Source organism: Lepidochelys kempii, chromosome 7 (assembly GCF_965140285.1).
Source record: "Lepidochelys kempii isolate rLepKem1 chromosome 7, rLepKem1.hap1, whole genome shotgun sequence".
NCBI lineage: Eukaryota > Metazoa > Chordata > Testudines > Cheloniidae > Lepidochelys > Lepidochelys kempii.
Window position 1 is genome coordinate 25,301,852 of NC_136386.1, and position 16,187 is coordinate 25,318,038.

General features: G+C 39.5%; 1 protein-coding gene across 13 annotated transcripts in view; it reads left to right on the forward strand.

Annotated features, from left to right (window-relative positions):
• Positions 1-16,187, forward strand: part of DNAH12 (dynein axonemal heavy chain 12) — a 179,419-nt gene that overhangs the window by 80,835 nt on the left and 82,397 nt on the right. For 12 of the 13 annotated variants that reach the window (XR_013636030.1, XM_073351485.2, XM_078853599.1 and 9 more), the window contains 4 exons: positions 1,152-1,290; positions 3,370-3,536; positions 7,634-7,889; positions 14,254-14,553. Coding sequence is in view for 12 of the 13 variants with exons in the window: in XM_073351485.2 (XP_073207586.1) it covers positions 1,152-1,290; positions 3,370-3,536; positions 7,634-7,889; positions 14,254-14,553 (862 nt within the window). In the remaining variant the exon portion in view is untranslated. Of the gene's footprint in view, positions 1-490; positions 604-1,151; positions 1,291-3,369; positions 3,537-7,633; positions 7,890-14,253; positions 14,554-16,187 lie in introns of those variants that run through there. The other variant, XM_078853600.1, reaches the window with a different exon arrangement.

Consider the following 16,187-nt stretch of genomic DNA (forward strand, 5'->3'; position numbering starts at 1 on the left):
CCCGTTTGAGTTGCTCACCCACAGTAAACATGAGTCATAAATTGCAATGGAATTACAAACTCCACCTGTAAACATACAGTTTTTAAATTCCTGCCCTTACTCCTTATTTACTTAAAACTAGGCCTTCTTGTCAATCTGGTCTCATGGGACAAATTCCTTCCTGATCCCATAAACTGACCGTCAGTCAGACCCACAGCATCTTGGAAACAGTTGAAATTATACCTCCATTACAGGGCGGGGATAGTGGGGCAGCAACTGCAGCAAGGTGGCTGCCGCAAACCCTGACGATTTCACATGCAGGAAGGGGAGAAGTCATGAGAGATTATCAGCTCTCTTTCCCACTCTCCCAGTTTATGGCAGCAGGGAGAGGCAGAGAAATCTCTCCACCCCCTCCCTTATCCCTCAGTGGACAATTTCCATATGTGTTCTAGGTGAGGTGGGGGTGGAGCAAAGGCTTACCCCTCCCTTTCCTTCTCTCTCTTCCCCTCAGGAACTCTGGGGTTGTCTATACCCTGCAGGTCTAATCAAACTTCCTCCCCTCCCCTGAGATGGAAGGTGAATTATCTTCTTATATCAACAATTTCTGGAGTTTTGATAGTGACAGCTGGAATTTTCAAAGGGGCATAAGAGAGTTAAGTGTCTAAATCCTATTGACTTTTAAAGGGAGTTGAGCACCTAAGTCACTGAAAAAGCCCAGCTGGCATTTCTAAACTTCCTATTTCTGGTGGGTAAAATTCACACTAGTGTCAAAATCATGCACAAGGCCCTCTGAACTATTTACTCCTGATCTTAAAAACTTTAACAGAGCAGAATTATGGTTACAGTGTAGACACAATGAAGTGTATTTCAGACTATGCATTTCTTTGTCAGTAAGGTCCCTCTACTTTGCGAGCCTGATTCTAATTTTAGTTACACCTCTGCAACCCCATTAATTTTAAGTGCATCTTTATTTCAGTGGGGTTGTAGGAGTGTCTAACTAAGAATAAAATTTAACACGCATTTTTAACATTTTTGTGTTTTTAGTGGTTTACATGTATTTACAAGTAGAGCAGATTTGTTCAGTATTTCATTTTTAGTTTAATTGGGTGTATGTTTTATTTACTATTTTGCTTTTGATTGACTAATGTAAATTTTTATTCTTTTTTGCAAAGACCATTGCTTTTTGTGGGACCAACAGGTACTGGGAAGTCTGTATATGTGAAGGATAAGTTAATGAACAACTTGGAAAAGGAAAGATACTTTCCATTCTTCATTAATTTTTCAGCACGGACCAGTGCCAATCAGATCCAGGTTGGTAGGAACAGCTGCTTTACATTAATTAAAATGAGATTATATAGACAGAGATGTAAATGTACCTGGAATTTGTTCAGTGGATAAGATTTGGCTCTGTCATTTCAAGATACTTTTATTGTGATATTTTTATAGTATGGTTCCTGGAATGTCAATGAAATGTTGTTTAAAAACAAAATATCAGCATAGACTCAATTTACTTTCTCTGGCCCTCGAATTCACATCTCCTTTTAGTCTCATAGAGCCTGTGTTTGCTGATCTTCAGGGCATAGTGTAGAGCCCATCTGCTCACTGAGGTTGTTGCCTTAGGGCTAGTCTACACTGGCAACGCTAAAGCGTTAATGGAGACCACGTCATAACGTTAACTCCATTAACGTGGTTTGTGTGATCGCAGCAGAGCACTGGGAGAGAGGTCTCCCAGCGCTCTAAAAAACCCACCTCCAGGAGGGGTGTAGCTACCAGCGCTGGGAGCACGGCTTCCAGCGCTGGGGCACTGTCTACACTGACACTTCACAGCGCTGAAACTTACTGCGCTCAGGGGGGTGTTTTTTTTCACAACACTGAGCGAGAAAGTTGCAGTGCTGTAAATTGCCAGTGTAGACAAACCCTTAGTGGATAAGCATATAGCTTGGTTTAATTGGGGTTAAGCCTCCTAATGTTTATTTGATATTTGTCAACAAATCTTTGTGGTTTTATTTCATTTGTGTATATGTGTTCAGAGACGTAAGCTGGACTTGATTTTAGAAATCTAAGATAAATAAATAAAAATTCTCTGCTTTAGAAAAGAATATAAAGTAATAAAAAAGTTCCAGAAATGATTTATTATGATTCAACAAAGCTAACCCTTATCATTAAGAATGAGGATGTGGCTAAATGGCATATAAGTGAAATTGGGGGTTTTGGTTGTTTTTTTTTTTAATTTTTAAAACAACCTGATGTTTAAATTTGCTTTGCTTTTTTTGATATCACACTCCAAAAATTGTAATAAACACCTGGAAGTTTCAACATTTACTGCTCTAGTATCAAAGCATACACTAAGATGTTACCTGCTCACTGGCTTTCATAGCTAAGTTTTTATGTATATAGTTTCTCAAAATAAGCATTTTGTAAGCACAAAAACTCAGGAGGATGTGTACAATCTACATTTGACCAGACAAAATGAATGGTTACTGTAATCATCTAACTGTAGTACTTGATTTATATACCCAAATGCTACCCAGTTTTTGGTTATGCAGATGCTTTGGTTTTGATCCCACAAAGGGATTTGCTTGTGCAAACTTTTCTGCCTGATGCCAGTGCAAATGGATCTCATCAGGGTTCTTTGGTTTGAAAATTGTAAGTACGATTACAAAGGTGGGTGACCAGTTTTGTAGAAATTTGTACCATATGTTTTCTCTGTTGTTTAATATATTAAATGTTTTTTGTAATTGCAGTGTGTTGAAATCCTACATAAATCTGGAGTAATTTTCCTGTTAGTGGATAGTTCTTCTTTTTCCTGTTAGTGGATAGTTCTTCTTTTTCCTGTTAAAGAAATTTTTCCCACAGTCCAAATTTCCCTTTGTTGTTCACCGAGATAGTACTATATCTCTGCTGTGAGTGGTTTCCTTGACACCATCAAATTAAGGACCTGATCCTGTAATTAAATATGAGTAGACATACCATTGTGATTCTGTGTGGGTGTAGCAGTATGGTCACCCACAAAGAGCAAATTGTAAGATTAAGGCCAGGAAAGTTTTAGGGCTCAATCTTCTGAGGTACTGAGCCCTGACATAGTGGAGCATTTAAGCATATGCTCAACTTTCAGCAGATAAGTAGGACCACTAAAATCAGGAGGAAGCAAACTTGAAATCAGAAATAAATTAAAACACATTATAATTTTTTTCATTTTAGTAAGCTCACCAAATAACAAGACAAAGAGGAATACAAAAAGTTAATATTCATATCTGTATTTTCCAATTCTGCATTTTCTTAATTATTAAAGCCATGAACTGTTTCAGTACACTATTTATATTCCATTATGTAATATAGTTGGGCTGCATATTAAATCAATGCTTTAAATAGTCCCATTTTGTTTTTTAGAACATTATTATGGCGAGACTGGACAAAAGACGCAAAGGAGTATTTGGCCCTCCTATGGGAAAAAAGTGTGTCATCTTTGTAGATGATATGAATATGCCTGCATTGGAGAAATATGGAGCTCAGCCTCCTATTGAACTTCTAAGACAGTTTTTTGACCATGGAATTTGGTAACTATTCAAGACAGATCTAAAGCTTACAGAAAATTAGTGGATAATTTTGCTATTATCGTTATTTATTAACTTCAATTTAATTTTCAGAATTGTTCTCTTAAAAATAAATGCTATTTTTATTTTTTTATAACATTGTCATTTTAAAATTATTTACATTTTAAATAATCCTTATTTTGCTTTTTAGTCATACACTCATAAGTGATTTTTTTTTTAATTTAGGAGATTGATTTTCAGCTTATTTTTAGCAGGTCCATGACTTCTTGCCATTACTGAGTAGAGTTTCTATACACAATATAGATTTTCTTTCTTTTCCTATTTCTGCAGATGCCATTGTTTCTCTTCTTTTGTTGTTGTTGTGACTTTTTGTTTTTTTTCTCTCCAGTTTTAGTCCCACTTTTGTATTTATTTTCCCCACCATTCCTTCTCTCAGAGTGACCTTCCAGACCTAACAGGGTTGTGACCATTGAAGTTGCAATGGCATTTAATCAATTCAGCAAATGAAATCAGTGATTTGTGCTGTTGTCTGAAATCCAGTTGTTGAATCAGTTAATCTTAAATTTCATCTGCCAGTTAATCATGGCTTCCAGGATTCTCTTAAATTTATAGATAGTGTAAAATAGTTGGAACATGTGGCCTGAAAAGAGGGCCTGAACGTTGAGTCCAACCTTGCTACAGATCTAGTGACTGTACTCCTAATAGCCATTAATCTTTCCTGTTAAGGACTTGCTCAATTTTTTAAAATATGGCCATGTTAGTCGCTCCTAGTGACTAGAGCAGTGCAAAATGTTTTGGATGAAACTTTTCTTGGCGAAAAATTGGAAATAGAAATAGAATATCAGAGTTGGAAGGGACCTCAGGAGGTCATCTAGTCCAACCCCCTGCTCAAAGCAGGACCAATCCCCAATTTTTGCCCCAGATCCCTAAATGGCCCCCTCAAGGTTTGAACTCACAACCCTGGGTTTAGTAGGGCAGTGCTCAAACCACTAAGCAAATGCAGATTCAGAACAACCAAAACATTTAATTAATTTGTGTAAATTTTGCTGAATGGTTTCAAAATTAAATGTTTTGATTTTTTTTTAATTCAAAATGACTTCTCACTTAGAAATTTTCTTTAATTTTATTTTAAAATATCTTGATATCTGTACAAAATATTTCGTTTTTGGTAGAGCAAAACAATTTTTTCAGACCTGCCAGCAATTTTAAAAATTAGCAATCTGTACAACTCTCTTATTCGTGTACTTATCAGAGGTGTTTTGAAAGCTATTGGTGGGCAAATATTGTAAAAAATCTTTAAAGATTTGCTAAAAATTTTAATGAATTTGCTCCAGCATATACACGATCCCTTTATGATTGTTTTTATTCCCAAAAGAATAAATGCAAACTTAGTGCTTGAAATTAAAATTCAGTTTTGGTGAATACCTATGCATCAAACTTTGATAATTACTACGAGGAGTCTGGTGGCACCTTAAAGATGAACAGATTTATTTGGGCATAATCCTCATTGTTTTTGCGGATACAGACTAACACAGCTACCCCTCTGATATTTGATAATGACTGCCCATGTCACACAAATGTTTGTAGAAAACGATGTGTGATGTGACTCATCTGACTAATCATAATGAAGCAACACAACTTGGATGGCAAATATCAAGTATTGAATACTTACAGCATACTGTCTGCAATATATCTACAAAGATGAAAATACTTTTAAAACTATCAATGAATAAATTAGAAGTCATCTGCTCATGAATATTCTACAAACAGAAATTGTTATATATTACTTGCTCAGTTCTAGTGAAAACTTTTTTGCTAGAATAATTTTGCCTTCAATTTCCCTTTTTTAGCCTGTCCATGAGTCCTGGGTTTTATAAATTAATTCAAAAAAAGGTTATCCAGCCCTACCCATGTCAAGGTTCCTCCCCCACTCTGAACTCTAGGGTACAGATGTGGGGACCTGCATGAAAAACCTCCTAAGCTTATGTTTACCAGCTTAGGTCAAAACTTCCCCCAAGGTACAAAATATTACACCCGTTATCCTTGGACTGGCCGCTACCACCACCAAACTAATACTGGTTACTGGGGAAGAGCTGTTTGGATGCGTCCTTCCCCCCAAAATACTTCCCAAAACCTTGCACCCCACTTCCTGGACAAGGTTTGGTAAAAAGCCTCACCAATTTGCCTAGGTGACTACAGACCCAGATCCTTGGATCTTAAGAACAATGAACAATCCTCCCAACACTTGCACCCCCCCTTTCCTGGGAAATGTTGGATAAAAAGCCTCACCAATTTGCATAGGTGACCACAGACCCAAACCCTTGGATCTGAGAACAATGAAAAAGCATTCAGTGTTTTACAAGAAGACTTTTAATAAAAAATAGAAGTAAATAGAAATAAAGAAATCCCCCCTGTAAAATCAGGATGGTAGATATCTTACAGGGTAATTAGATTCAAAAACATAGAGAACCCCTCTAGGCAAAACCTTAAGTTACAAAAAAGATACACAGACAGAAATAGTTATTCTATTCAGCACAATTCTTTTCTCAGCCATTTAAAGAAATCATAATCTAACACATACCTAGCTAGATTACTTACTAAAAGTTCTAAGGCTCCATTCCTGGTCTATCCCTGGCAGAAACCAGCATACAGACAGACACAGATCCTTTGTTTCTCTCCCTCCTCCCAGCTTTTGAAAGTATCTTGTCTCCTCATTGGTCATTTTGGTCAGGTGCCAGCGAGGTTACCTTTAGCTTCTTAACCCTTTACAGGTGAGAGGAGCTTTCCCCTGGCCAGGAGGGATTTCAAAGGGGTTTACTCTTCCCTTTATATTTATGACAACCCACAATATCTAATTTTAGTGTTTTGAAGACTTCTATTACTATCTTCCTTAGCTGTCTCATTTCCAGCGAGTACACTCATAGTGTTTCTGGACTTTCTCTGCAAATTAATCTCCTCCAGTTCTTTTAATTCTGTACAAATATAAGGCATGGAAAATTTTGGAACTTCAGAAAGAAAGTTCACAGATACTTTTTTGTTTCTTTTTCAGAGCATTAATTTTAACTGTTTAAAGAATCCACTTATAACTGATTTGGATCATAAATTTTGAAGAAAGTAAATAAAGAAAATTAGTAGATCTTTAAGGACCATGAATTCATAAATAATTGTTTATGTTTCTATACTAATTTGTTGGTTAAATATGTCATCATGTATAGTGCAAAACAATGTATTTAAATTCACGTGGTTAAACTACTACATATTGGTCAAATTGTTTCAAATTTGTAAGTATTTAAATGCTCCAACATAAGCTTTGAAGTTAATGTTCTTTCAAGATAAAATAAAAGTGTAAACTCATTGAGGCAGGTACCCATCAACTCTATTGGTCTATGCTATAACTGGCATTGTATAAGTAACAACAGATGTAGGCAAAGTTCACACTTCTACGCTGATGTATTATTTCAGTCTACCTGATTGTGTAAATAAAAGTGCCCTTTTACTATACGAAGACTAACTTTCCAACCAGGAGGCCTAGAAATATGTGTTTTTAAATTAAAAAAACCCTTACATTTTAGGGAATATAGCAAAAGGAAGAACCTAAATCCCCCAGCATTTTCATCCCTGCAGGTATCTGTTGCTCTTGAATACAGGAAGTATAACCCTCCAGTTGACATTGTCATTAGCTATTATTTATTTGTGTTATCAGAGCTTCTAGAAGCCCTAATGATGGACCAGGACTCTATTGTGCTAGGTCTGTATAAACACAGAACAAAAAAAAATTATCCCTGTCCCTGAGAGCTTACAATCTATCTATTAGTTGTTGTCACACAAAACTGTGGGATGGGATGGAATTGTGAATCCCAGATTAAAACTAATGATTTGGGCCTCAATGCTTCAAAGCAAAACATGTGGGTCCTTGACCCCACGTGAAGCTCCACTGAAGTCAACTTAAGGGTTCATGTGCATTGCTGTCTTTGTAGAATTGAGGCCTAAGGTATCATATCTAAAAAATTTTGTAGTGCAGATGTATCAGACTACTTGCATTAGGACTGATTTGTTGTATCTGTAATTGTCTAAATATCATATTGTAATTTGTTTTGAAGGTACGACTTAAAGGACACAAATAAAATTACACTGGTTGACATACAGCTGATAGCTGCTATGGGACCTCCAGGAGGTGGGAGGAATCCTGTTACGTCTCGTTTTCTGCGACACTTCAACATTTGCACCATTAACTCCTTTAGTGATGAAACTATGGTCCGTATCTTCTCTACCATAGTAGCTTTCTACCTTAGGAATAACGAATTTGCTCCTGAATTCTTCACAATTGGAAACCAAATTGTCAGTGGCACAATGGAGGTAAGAAACAAATACTTTCCTGAAAGTTCTATTTTCTATTACTTGGTAAAGTTCTATGGGTTCCAGATTGATTTAACTGATGATATTAGAGTTTGGGAAGTCTAGTCCCCATTACTATTTTCAAAGTATAGACAATTCAACGGCATCTATTTATATTAAGTTAACTTATTTTTATGGGTAAAGCTTTATTTTGCTGGAAACTTATGTGTCAGTGTGGGTACCACTATCAGTACACATCACACTTCATGTCTGCAAGATTGGAGTCTTTCCAATAGCAGTGTCCTTTGGGGCTGCACCTCCAGCTAGTGCCTGCTTGTGCTCCCGTGCAAGGGCGTAAGGGCGGAGTGTCCGCAGCTGTCCCTCAGTTTCCTTGTATTGCCTATGGAGGCATGATGGAATCTAACAATGTCCAATCTGCTACTCCTTAATATTGGCTAATTCTTCTACTCATTCTGCTTTACTGGACAATCATCTTCCTTTCCTAGTAGGAAATTGCATCAGAGGTCAGCAGGTAACTCACTGGAGAGTCTGGGCAGCTTTTCTTTTAGAGCTGAGTCACAGCCTCACTATGACTAGCAGTGGACACCATGTGAGCCAGTCATGCCCTTATGGCATGCCACCATAGCCCTTTTAGGCATACTGGGGACCATTGTCTCAAGCTTCCAGAAGATGGTCACCATTTCACTCCAGGAAATGGAGGAGATCAAATTCTCAGACAACATTCCTGGCCAGACCACTGACACCAGGCAGAACGGAGTATCTGGTGCAGTCAGATGGGACCAGGAGAATGACACTATGCTCCCTCACTTCCAAAAGACTTTTCTTGTCATCATCACCAGACAAAGTGATTGTTCTCATACCGATCCTGGCTGATTGCAAAGCTTTCCAAGAGCTGTTGTTGAGGATAGCAGATATGTTGGACATCAAGATTTTGGTGATACAGGAGAAGCCCCATAAATTGTTCAACATCCTGACTGCATTAGACTCTGCTAGAATTGCCCTCCTGATAAATGATAAATACACAACCCAACTGAAGATCTATGGAAGAAAGCTACCACCATTCCTGACACAACAAAAAGGGTTGAGAAATTGTACCAAGTCCCACAGAAAAGGGTTGAATATTTTTCTGTCACCCCATTAGATAATTAGTTGTCTCTGTGGTCCAGGTAAAATCTAGTACACAAAGGAGAAAGGTCTAAAAAAGGGACCTTTTTGGAAGGAAAGATCACTCCTCTGCCTCCCTGAAACTTTGTATTTCTAATTATCAAGCTCTCTTGGCTGAGTACAACTTTTTAAAGTGGGACAGTGTCACCATTCTTAGCCATGCTTTCACAAGATAGTAAGAAAGAGCTTAAGGTCACAGACAGGGGTGGCTAATAAGTGCCTAAGCCTACTCTCCAGGCAGCCACTTTCACCTTGGACATGAAGGGCAGATCCATGGCTACAGCCATAATGATACAAAAAGCCTTATGGTTACAGGCTTCAGGCATACCCAAGGAGATGGAAGTCACAAAAGAAGACCTGCTCTTCAGTCGATGGAGCTATTTAGTGAATATATGGATAGTGCTTTACATTTCCTGAATGATCTGAGAGCCACTCTGTGCTCCTTGGGGAGGTACACATCGGCCTCTTATCATAAACCTTACCAATATTCACCTCAGACGAGGCAGGGAACTATGTTGTACCAGCCAAGCCAACCTTGCTATCTCCTCAGTAAGAAGCCATGCATCACCTCCTCATAACACACTATGCATCTGCTTCAGGACAGCGGATTTGTGAGGACTGTCAGGAGCCACACCAGAACCAGTCCAGAGTAGAAGGCAATCTTTGGAAGCTGCACTGCTCTCTACAACTGAGTTTGATCTGCCACGCATCCAACACATGAGTGCTAGAGATCATCACCCATGTTTACCCAATCCATTTCTAATCCCTGCCCTCTATCCATTCCTTTTCCCCATCCTTCTTCAGGAACTTTTCTCAAGAGAGCTTACTATAAACAGATGTGGCCTCACTGCATCTTCTAGGAGCCATAGAGACGGTACTGTAGATGTACTGGAGAAGAGGGTTCTATTCCTGATAATTCTTCATTGTGAGGAAGAAAAGGGATTTTCTTCCTATTGTGGCCCTAATGAGTCTTTATGCGCTGTCTCTGATTCAGGATGGTAACACTTGCCCCCATCATTCCCTCTCTTCATGCTCAAGGCTGGTTCATGGCTGTCAACTTACAGGCCAGGTATTTCCACACCTCTATTCATTTGGTCCCCAGGAAGTAAGGCCCAACCGTTCACAGTAAGACTCAACCATTATCAATCCACAGAGTACTGCCATTGGGACTCTCCATGGCCCCAGCAGTCTTCACAAAACTCCTAGAAATGGTAGGGGGCACACATAAAGATGAAAGGCCTGGATGTCTACTCATATTGAGACAACTGGCTGATAAGTGAAGGATCCTAGCAAAAGATGGTAACAGCTAGTCCTCTCCTTGTTTGCCCAACTACACCTCCTGGTGAACTATGAAAAATCATCTCTCACCCCAGGCCTAGATGGCAAAACCATCTCTCCTCGAGAACAGGTTCTTGTCCCTGCAATCAGTACTGAATGGAGTAAGATAAAATCTGGCCATGATACTATGGACTTTTCTGGTCTGCTAGGTCACATGTCTGCATGCATATGTGTGACACTGCTTGCCAGACTTCATCTGTGGCCTATACAAATCTAAGATCAGTGCATTCCCTGTTGGGACACTAGATAAACAAGGAAGTTGTGGTTCCACTTCACATCATCTCAGAGCTGAGTTGGTGGCTAGCCCCAAGACCATATGTAGAGGGGTACCTTTCTCATGCCCCCCCGCCCCTGACCATGACATAGTCATACATGTATCAAGAGGAGGTTGGGGGTTATCTAGTCAATCTCCAGATGTAGGGGACCTGCTTCCAGGATGACATGAGATGTCCTGAAGCTCACAGATCATAATGGTTTCCTGCATGACATTCCTACCTCTTCCTCAAAATTCCACAGTGCAAATCTTGATAGACAGCACCTCTATAGTGTACTACCTATACAAACAAGAAGGCACCTGCACGTCATCCCTCTGTCAAGAAAATGTCAAGTTACGGACATGTTGTCATCAGCCCAGGCAACAGCCCTGGAACCAGGGGGCAGGATGGGAGGCCATGGTCTCCCCACTTTTAAAAGCTGGAGGGTCATGCCCCAACTTTTAAACATGGGCGTACTTTGTGGGGGAAATGCTGCCGCTGACCCCGCTCCATGCCTGCTCGAGGCTTGCAATTTGGACGGGCATTGCGGTCTTCTGCCCCCCGACTACACCCAGGCTAAAAAAAAGTGGATGGTATGCCCCCCTCCTCCCCCAGGTTTCAGCACCAGTGGTTCCCCCACTTCTACAAAGGTTCTGGCACCCTTGAGCCCAGGATAACCTGACAGCTCTTCGCTTCTCTGGAGTCAGCAACAATGAAGCAGGCAACTCAAGCAAACAATTCATCACAAGCAGAATGGTTTCTGCAGAGGCCCATCATAGAGCTCATATTCAACCAATGGAAAGTTCCCACAATGGACCTTGTCAAGGTTCCTCCCCCACTCTGAACTCTAGGGTACAGATGTGGGGACCTTCATGAAAAACCTCCTAAGCTTATCTTTACCAGCTTAGGTCAAAACTTCCCCCAAGGTACAAAATATTCCACCCGTTGTCCTTGGACTGGCCGCTACCACCACCAAACTAATACTGGTTACTGGGGAAGAGCTGTTTGGACGCATCCTTCCCCCAAAATACTTCCCAAAACCTTGCACCTCACTTCCTGGACAAGGTTTGGTAAAAAGCCTCACCAATTTGTCTAGGTGACTACAGACCCAGACCCTTGGATCTTAAGAACAATGAACAATCCTCCCAACACTTGCACCCCCCTTTCCTGGGAAATGTTGGATAAAAAACCTCACCAATTTGCATAGGTGACCACAGACCCAAACCCTTGGATCTGAGAACAATGAAAAAGCATTCAGTTTTCTTACAAGAAGACTTTTAATAAAAATAGGAGTAAATAGAAATAAAGAAATCCCCCCTGTAAAATCAGGATGGTAGATATCTTACAGGGTAATTAGACTCAAAAACATAGAGAACCCCTCTAGGCAAAACTTTAAGTTACAAAAAAGATACACAGACAGAAATAGTTATTCTATTCAGCACAATTCTTTTCTCAGCCATTTAAAGAAATCATAATCTAACACATACCTAGCTAGATTACTTACTAAAAGTTCTAAGACTCCATTCCTGGTCTATCCCCGGCAGAAAACCAGCATACAGACAGACACACAGACCCTTTGTTTCTCTCCCTCCTCCCAGCTTTTGAAAGTATCTTCAAAAAAAGAAAAGGAGTACTTGTGGCACCTTAGAGACTAACCAATTTATTTGAGCATGAGCTTTCGTGAGCTACAGCTCACTTCATCGGATGCATACCGTAAGTTTCCACGGTATGCATCCGATGAAGTGAGCTGTAGCTCACGAAAGCTCATGCTCAAATAAATTGGTTAGTTTCTAAGGTGCCACAAGTACTCCTTTTCTTTTTGCGAATACAGACTAACACGGCTGTTACTCTGAAACCTGAAAGTATCTTGTCTCCTCATTGGTCATTTTGGTCAGGTGCCAGCGAGGTTACCTTTAGCTTCTTAACCCTTTACAGGTGAGAGGAGCTTTCCCCTGGCCAGGAGGGATTTCAAAGGGGTTTACCCTTCCCTTTATATTTATGACAGACCTGTTCACCACCGAGGGCAACTTTTGCTCAAGAGGGGGCGTGAGCCTGGGATCATTACCTGATGCCGTCCTTGTCTCATGGAATTGAGGCCTCCTGTATGCTTTTTCCACCAATTCTCCTGATTCCCAGGGTGATAGCCAAGATCAGATAGGACAGAAGCACACTTATCTTTATAGCTTCTTATTGGCCATGGTAGCTTTAGCTGACAGATCTGTTACAGATGTGTCTTTTCAACCTCGTATTCCACTCTCTTACTGTCCAAACATGATGTTTCAGAATCATGGTTAGATGATCATCCAGACCAAAAGTCACTGCATCTGATGGCCTGGATATTAGCTGGTTGAGTAACCATGACAGAAACTGCTCATTGCAAGAAATACTTATACAAAGTAAAATGCCATTTGGAAAAAATCATTACTCCTTGAAATTGAAGAAATTTTCAATATGACCAGTCCAGCACAATCTAGAATAACTATACGTTTTGATATTGAAAATCCTTGGCTGCATATTGCATTAAAAACATTCTGGCCTTTCCTTCAGGTCCATCGTGGTTCACCTTGCAACAGTTTCAACTTGTCATCCCCTAGTACAGTTATGCATGGTCTTTTCTCACCCAATGGTATCGAAGTTTCTCAAGGCCCATTACATACTTAGCCACAGGCTAGAGAATCGACTCCAGCATGGGGCCCTAATATTGTCCTCCTAAACCTCTTGGATCCTCTTTTTTGAGCCCCTTTCGGAATGCTAATTGCACTGTCTCACCCTCAAGATGGTCCACTGCAAGAGCCATCCCCTGCTGAAGCCAGCAGTTTTAGGATTATGAACTATGGGCACCAATATAAGAACCTGCCAGTCTTACTCTGGAGCCTGGACTCTAAGAGAATGGTAATGTGTTATGACATATAGCTTCAGAGAACAAGAATTAACTTTTAATTTTCATTTTTTCTTTCTTTTTTTTCAAAGGGCTTTGGTATATTCTCTTCTGTTACACCAGTGTGACAGGATAATTTATTTGTTCCTTTTTTAAAGAATAATTTGTTTGGGTTCCAACAGTGCATGTGATGGGATGGACAAAAATCCCACTTGGGACAAAAAGGGGTAATATCCCATTCTGGAAGCAGGGACTGAATAGCCCCCTGCTGCACAACACTTGTCAAAACAGAAAGTCTGGGTTAAGTAAAATTAGAGACAGGAAGCATTGGAGTTGGGCTACCTTGACAGCTTTTGGTCTGAGATGGAGAGGTTATAGCAGAAGAACTGAGCAACCCTAAACTAAGAACCTAGGACCAGGCCTGGGGAGAAGATTTGGACTAAATTTTATTGTTTTATTGTTAATTTGTCTGTTAATAGGGTTAATATTTTGACCCTACACAGGGCATGTAGCCTCTATCTTAGAGCAGATGGGAAAAATGCCTGCTAACAGTGTTCATTACACTGAATGTAATATTCTTAACAAACGTCTCCATTTCATCACACAGCATGAACTAAAGACAGATGAAACGTTCCAGACAACTGTAGGGAGTATACCATATATTATCTGATATTGTGATGATGCATGTTGATAGTATAATAAATGTTTTTGTTCATTTTTCATATTTAAGGTATATAAGAAAGCCATGAAAAACCTGCTCCCAACACCAGCCAAATCACATTACACATTCAACCTGCGTGACTTTTCACGTGTTGTCCAAGGCTGCCTACTCATTAAAAAAGAATCAGTTGAAACCAAGCATACAATGATTCGTCTGTTTGTGCATGAAGTATTTCGAGTATTTTATGACCGACTTGTGGATGACTCTGATAGAGCCTGGTTGTTCAAAATAATGAGAGACATAGTGAAAGACCATTTCAAAGAAGCGTTTGACATTGTTTTTGCACATCTAAGGCAAGGGAACGCACCTGTAAGTAATCACATTTTCCATTACAAAACAATTAATTTTTATTATTTTCTGTATCATAATGTCTGAATTTTAGCAGTGGCTATTTTATCTCGGTTCTATCTCATCTGTCTTGGTGCCCTTCTCTGTTGGAGCATGTTGCATGATTTAAAAAAAAAAAAACCCAAAACAACCCCCAAACCTACAACAAAGGTTTTGCTCTTCTTTCCTGCTGGCAAGAGGTAGGCTTAAGGTTTGTACTTTTTGTTACCTGCATTACTTTAAAAAAAAAAAGTTATGTTTATTTCACTTCCAAGGCATTCATAGTATTGAATTATTTAATTTTTTGTTTCAGAGTAACAGCCATGTTAGTCTGTATTCGCAAAAAGAAAAGGAGTACTTGTGGCACCTTAGAGACTAAACAATTTATTTGAGCATGCTCAAATAAATTGGTTAGTCTCTAAGGTGCCACAAGTACTCCTTTTCTTTTTGTTAATTTTTTGTGTTTTGCTAGGAAAATATTTGTTGGAAATCAGAATAAAACAAATGAATATAGCATGCTCGTCAGGGGGGTGGGAAGAGGATACCTGGCATTTCAGCACTCTAGGAAATTAATTATTTTTCATCTTTTTGAAAATTTAAGAAAACTGTGATGTGACTTGTGAAAATTTCTGGACTAGTTTGAATAACCAGATTAGTATGTCACTTTTAAAGGCTTGACTGATACACCTTTAGTTTATGTGACTTTGTATATTATGCGTTAGAGGTCTTGCACACTGAGATTAATTCATAATAATGTCTGTGTAGTTGATTTATTGATAGTGTGTATATATATATAATTCTGTTCTTTTCTATTCTCAAGTCTGCATCAGTGGTCTTCCTTCTTTAGGTTTCATGCTGATAGGCAGACCAATTACCAGGTCATTTTCTTCTCTGCAGAGCTTCCTCTTGCAACTTATTGAAGCTCTTTAGTTTTCCTTCTACCTCATCCAAGACAAACGCTCCAGCTCCTCATGATACACACCAAATATTCCTTAAGGCCCTGTTGCAGAAATTGTAATGTGGTCTCTTGTTCTGCCCACAGTGTGACTGAGGGTTGTCCTGAGCTCCAGTCCTGCCTCTCTTGATAGGGCATAAGGCCTATGGTACTGCAGCCTACCTTCCTTGTGGCCCAGATGGGAGCTCTTGCTCCAGGCTTCTCTCTCAGCAGATCAGCTCCCTCTTGTGCCTCATATAACTGGATCACTGGAGGCAAAACTCAGTCAGTGCTCTCCACTGGTTCCTTTCTATGCAGCCTCAGCAGCTATTACTTTGATCAGACATGTTGGGGATCTCACTGCTTTCTGTCATAAAGAACTATTCCTTATTTTTCATAAAGGCACAGCTGTCCCACATATTAGTCCCAGGATTCACCCCCAAGCCTGGCTCCGCATTTCGTATTTCCCTCCCAAGTTTTGTCCATATTCAAAGTCCCTTAAAGGATATTTTGGCATAATTTAAGTATTATTTGAACCTAACAGTTTTTTTTTGCTTAGGACTTGCCCTTTTAGGCAGATTCTTTATTTGAGATATTCAGGAGTCTAAAAATAGAAAGAAAAAGTCCAGTTACACAGAAGCTAGGATGGATGAACTTCTGCATTAAAACATTGCTAACTTCC